The 6,000-nt window shown below is 39.3% G+C and overlaps 1 protein-coding gene across 1 annotated transcript; it reads left to right on the forward strand.

Annotated features, from left to right (window-relative positions):
• Positions 1 to 745: 745 nt before the first annotated feature.
• Positions 746 to 5,323, forward strand: LOC126795179 (homeobox-leucine zipper protein HDG5). The gene is made up of 10 exons (XM_050522018.1): positions 746 to 880; positions 959 to 1,143; positions 1,269 to 1,386; positions 1,709 to 1,897; positions 2,496 to 3,077; positions 3,199 to 3,414; positions 3,597 to 3,765; positions 4,130 to 4,398; positions 4,517 to 4,612; positions 4,871 to 5,323. The coding sequence occupies exons 1-10, from the start codon at positions 746 to 748 to the stop codon at positions 5,321 to 5,323; spliced, it is 2,412 nt and encodes an 803-aa protein (XP_050377975.1).
• The last annotated feature ends 677 nt before the right edge of the window (positions 5,324 to 6,000 follow it).

The following is a 6,000-nucleotide window of genomic DNA, read 5'->3' on the forward strand; positions in this document are numbered from 1 at the left end:
TAAATATGGCGTCGATCGGTTTCTGTCAACCAGCATTAACCACGCACAGTAAACAAATAAATTACGGATTTATGACGATGTGAAAATTCACAATAATAGCCGATGCAGTACTCCTAGAGAGAGAGAGAGAGAGAGAGTGATACTGGTTTCTGAAGCTGTAGGTCTCTACAGAACAAAAGCAAAGAAGAAGGGTAAGAGAGCAAGAGGCCTTATTTGCTTCTCTCCTTTCATTCTTCTCCCAACGTACAACACCGACACTAACTACAAGTGTATGCTCTCTTTATTCTCTGCCCATCTATTCTTCTGTAAGGGTCTCGTTTAATTATGTTGGTACAATTTCTTTTCCTCTGTATTTAATGGTGTGTTTTCTCACTCACGCCCATTAAATCTTTCTTTGATGTTTTTGACTGAAATGGGGTGTTGAAGAACATTACTTGGTGTTGTTTTTGGGATGAAAATATATATCTCATTTTTGATGAATTTTCCAACCTTGGTGTCTTGATTTGCGATAAGTCTTTTTCATCTGCATGCCCAGATATTCTCAACTGTAATGTTTTTCTTTTGTTCTGTGATCTGGGTGTGTTGAGGGTGCTTTAATCTAATTCACTGGTAGTGTAGTGTGAAGACTGAAAAAGAAAAGCGAAACCATTTCTTGACAAAAGTTGTTTTTACATGTAGCTTTTTCCAGCACTATAGAAACTCTTGTTTTTGGAAGCAAGTGATCTGAAGTCGGTGTATATACATAATGTATGGGGATTGCCAAGTTATGTCAACAATGGGAGGTGGGAAAGTAGTCAACTCTGAAACCTTGTTTTCCTCGCCGATCCAGAACCCTAACTTCAATTTCATGCCTTACCAGCCTTTCTCTTCCGTCGTTCAGGTAAATCATTGTGTTCCTTTTCCATTTTCTTAGTTGATTCAAATTTTAATGAAATTCTGACATAAGTTCCATGAGCAGAAAGAAGAAAATGGGCTTATGATCAAACGCAAGGAGGAGATGATTGATAGTGGGTCTGGGAGTGAACATGGGGAAGAAAAATTTTCCGGCAACGAGCAAGAGGCCGAAGAACAACAGCAACCACAGCCTGCCAAGAAGAAACGCTATCATCGCCACACTGCTCACCAGATCCAGGAAATGGAAAAGTACTACTTCCAACACAATCCCCTTTTCCGCTATTAGTGTTCCAAACTGAAATCCTGCATTGGGGAATTTGTTACCTACCATTTCGTGTCGACAATGATGTTCTTGTCTTATGTTCGACATGCAGTTTATTCAAGGAGTGTCCACACCCAGATGACAAGCAGAGGCAAAAGCTGAGCTTAGATCTGGGGCTGAAACCTCGCCAGGTCAAGTTCTGGTTTCAAAATCGCCGGACCCAAATGAAGGTAATGGAGCACTTTCATTTATTTCTTCGTATTGTTCATTTTCAGTACTAGTGGTCTAGTGCTTTGATCGAACGAGCCATAAGTTTATATACGAGTCCCAAGATAGCGCGTATTTCATGAAACCTGAAAACGCATGAAAAACTTAATCACGCTTTGTATTTTCTGAAACCATTTCACACTTTTTAATTAATAATACAGCCTGTATTCCATCGTATCTATGCATGCGCAGTAAAAGCTAAGCTACAAATTTGTCCAAGTCAGGGTCTGTTAATATGCTTGATGTTTATCAGATTTAGCTGACTACTTAATTACTGATTATTAGGCACAACAAGACCGGGCTGATAATGTCATGCTTAGAGCTGAAAATGATACCCTAAAGAATGAGAATTACAGGCTTCAGGCTGCGCTGCGCAACATTTTATGCCCTAATTGTGGAGGTGCGGCTATTATTGGGGACATTGCCTTGGATGAACACCAGCTTCGGCTCGAAAACGCTCGGCTCCGAGAGGAGGTATTTAACTACATTAGGAAAATAAGCTCAATATTGATTCGTAATGTACTTTTAACTGAATTCAGCTGTTTTTTATTTTTATTTTTTATGTGGAGATGGATATATAGAAATGAGTCAAACGACGCATTTCTCTTTTATCTATTTTTTTTTCCTTCTCTATGTGGGGGTGGAAATATAGCTAGATCGAGGATAAGAAACTGAAGGAATTGGAAAAAGACTAAGCAAGAAGATTATCACAAGATGAATTCAATGTATTGCCTACTTGAATAACCTGAATGTTTAAAACCAAATCTTCAGAAACCAGATATTGTACATTCAACTGATATAATGAAAATATAATTAAGGAGACATGCAGAACTGCTAGCAATAGTCATTTCGTATTTGTAGTTAGACACTTGTTATATAATAGTTTTGAGCAGAAAAAAGAGTAACGATCATTTATAAAATGAACAATTCCAATCTGAACTTCATAATTGATTGCTTGCTCTTGTAACTTGTAAGCATGCATGACTTACCAGATTGCATTCCTTAGACTTCAATAATTATCTATAATTATTTATGCATTTGAGAATATATAACAGAGTTGTTTATTATACAGTTGGAACGAGCTTGTTGCCTCTCAGGATACCCTGGCGGCAGACAACTCCAAACTATGGGACAGGCAGCCCCTCTAATGGCAGAATCTTTGGATTTGGACATGAATATCTATTCAAGGAATTTTCCAGACCCAATGATGAGTTCATGTACTGATCATCATATAATTCCTATGAGTATTTTTCCACCAGATCATTCTCACTTCCCTGAAGGGGGTCTGTTGATGGATGATGAGAAGTCGCTTGCAATGAAACTCGCTGCTTCTTCAGTTGAAGAACTTGTGAAGATGTGCACTGCTAGTGAGCCTCTTTGGACAAAAAACAGTGAGAATGGAATGGAAATGCTTAATGCTGAAGAACGAGCTCGTTTGTTTCCTTGGCCTTTGAACTTCAAGCAGAATTCAAGTTCAAGAACTGAATCTTCTCGTGATACTGCTGTGGTCATAATGAATAGCATCAATCTTGTGGATGCCTTCCTTGATGGCAATAAGTGGATGGAATTGTTTCCTTCTATTGTTTCCAAAGCAAAAATCGTTCAAGTGATCTCAGCAGATCCTTCTGGTCATGCAAATGGTTCACTTCAGCTGGTGAGACAACTACTTTACATCATTATTACTAGCAATTAAGAACCTTCTAATAAAAAAGTTACTTGGCTGATTTACTTGTACGATCATATATATTTGGCTGATTTACTTGTTTACTGCGCAGATGTATGCGGAGTTGCAAGTTGTTTCTCCTCTGATCCCAACTCGAGGAACTCATTTTCTGCGTTATTGTCAACAAAATGAAGAGGAGGGAAGTTGGGCAATTGTTGATTTCCCAATTGACAGTTTCCATGGTAGCTTCCAGCAACCTTCCTTTCCCAGGTACAAGAGATGGCCTTCTGGCTGTCTCATCCAAGATATGCCTAATGGATACTCAAGGGTACGTAGCCTCTATTACTTGAATATATATTTCATACAATCAATTATGCAACTCGTACACACCAACGTTGTGTTAATGCTCTTATTGCAGTCTGGCATGCAGATATATATATTTATAGGGTTTGTTAGTGCTTTTTATACTCTCTTACAGTACTCCAGTGATTGAACAATGTTTTTATGCAGGTTACATGGATAGAACATGCAGAGGTCGAGGAGAAGCCTGTCCATCAAATATTCAGTCACTATGTATATAGCGGGATGGCTTTCGGGGCTCATAGATGGTTGGCTGTTTTACAAAGGCAATGTGAAAGGGTTGCAAGTCTCATGGCCAGAAATATAACAGACCTTGGAGGTGAATATTTCTTCTTTCCCTCGTAATGACAGTCAAAGAATGATATACATTTATACATATGTATACATCAGAATCAAGTAATGATATGCACAACTAAACAACGAGTTGATTGAGCAAAATAATGGATAAAACAATTCTTGAGTGGGTCCGCCTTAATGTTGTTACTATCATATGGATCCAGGTGCAAACGGATTCTTGATTATAGATTTGTCTGATAGATATTCTAGGTTATATTAAGATATGTCTTAGTTGTGTTACTGTAAGTGTTTATGGATCTATCATGCATATGGGACCTTGCATTCCTTTAGAGTTTATCAGTTATCTAACATATGAATCTCCTTGTCCGGCATCGACATATATTCAGTGATACCTTCTCCTGAAGCAAGAAGGAATCTAATGAGACTAGCCCAGAGAATGATAAGAACATTTAGTGTTAACATGAGCACATCTGGTGGGCAAGCATGGACGGCTCTTTCGGATTCCCCAGATGACACTATTCGAATTACCACTAGGAAAGTCTCAGAGGCTGGCCAACCCAATGGAGTCATTCTCAGTGCAGTTTCCACCACCTGGCTCCCTTATTCTCACTACCGTGTCTTTGAACTCTTAAGGGATGAACGTCGCAGAGCTCAGGTATTAGCTAGTATCATTTAGTCATCTTCATTTGATTAGTGATTGATTTTATCAATCGAGTATAAGTCATCTATTAGTTTGTATAATTTTCAACTTGTTGCATCTGTTATTTGTTCAGCTTGATGTTCTTTCCAATGGAACTTCCTTACAGGAAGTGGCTCACATTGCCAACGGCTCTCATCCTGGAAATTGCATTTCGGTTCTTCGTGTTAATGTAAGTTATATCATTCAATTTCGTTTCTCAGTATATATGAATTGTACTTCTTTAGAGGAACCATTAATGTTTCAAGCTTCAAAGAAAAGGAGCTAGGGTACCTTGAAATTTTCATATTGTAGCATCATTGTCTATGGGACCACATAGTTTAAGCCTCGTTTTCAGTCTATTCAATTTCTTGTACCCCTCTAATTATTAAACATATACCTTCTTTCTTTGTTATCAGAAATAATATTTTTCATTTTTCTAAAAATGCAGGTAGCTAGCAACTCAACACAGAATATAGAGCTGATGCTACAAGAGAGCTGCACCGATCAGTCGGGAAGTCTGGTTGTGTACGCAACTATGGACGTGAACGACATCCAATTGGCAATGAGCGGAGAGGACCCGTCGTGCATTCCCCTCCTTCCTCTAGGGTTTGCCATTGTCCCAGCTGAGTCCACTAACAAGAGTACTACTACACCATCTCCATCTGACCAAAACAGCCGTAACTCGGGTTGTCTGATGACGATGGGACTCCAGGTTGTTGCCAGTCCTAACCCTTCTGCAAAGCTCAACCTTTCCACCGTCACCGCCATCAACAACCACCTTTGCAACTCGGTCCAGCAGATCATCTCAGCTCTCGGCAACACCACCACAACTACTGATAATGGCAACATTGGTGGGGGAGGTGGCTCTTGTTCCGAGCCAACTGCCGCTAGCTCCAAGTAGTAATATTCCATCTACGGTTGGCAATTGGGATGAACATTATTTTTGGTTTTCAATTTGTAGTTTCTGTGTGAATGGGAACAAGGGTGGGGAGGTGTTTTGGTAAATAAGAGAAATCAAGATAGCTATTGGGATGGCGGGTAGTTGTGTGGTAGGTGTGAGGAAGGCTGTGCATCATAACTGCTGTTTTTGCTGTGTGTGTATGGTTGATTGAAATGAAGGAGTCAAGAGCGCACCATAAGAGAACCCTTGGTTTCTGGTCAGGTTCTGAAAGCTTTATTAAAGACGATGGACCTTACCAGTCTGCAAGGGTGGTGGTTCGGGTATTGACTTCTCCTTGTCTTCTGTTTTGTATTTGGCTTTTGTGTTTATGATCAAGATCGAATTCAATGCTTCTGCAAATCTGCAATAATTTATGTTTGGTCATGTACAAGATTTTTCATCATTATTATCATCTCTCTCACCTCTCCCGCCCTCTCTGTTTTTGTTTTCAGAATGCTTTGCCCCCCTCTTACTTATGTGTCACATATGAAAATGCAAACATAGTGATTCTCACATTGCAATTTTTAATTCATCTGGAAAAGAAATGTCTAGCTAGAAAGAATCATCAATTAGGTCTCTCTCCTTTTCATTTTTGGTGCAACATTAGTATTGAGGCGTTGATCAGAGGAAGAAAAAAT

Source organism: Argentina anserina, chromosome 5 (genome assembly GCF_933775445.1).
Source record: "Argentina anserina chromosome 5, drPotAnse1.1, whole genome shotgun sequence".
NCBI classification, from domain to species: Eukaryota; Viridiplantae; Streptophyta; class Magnoliopsida; order Rosales; family Rosaceae; genus Argentina; species Argentina anserina.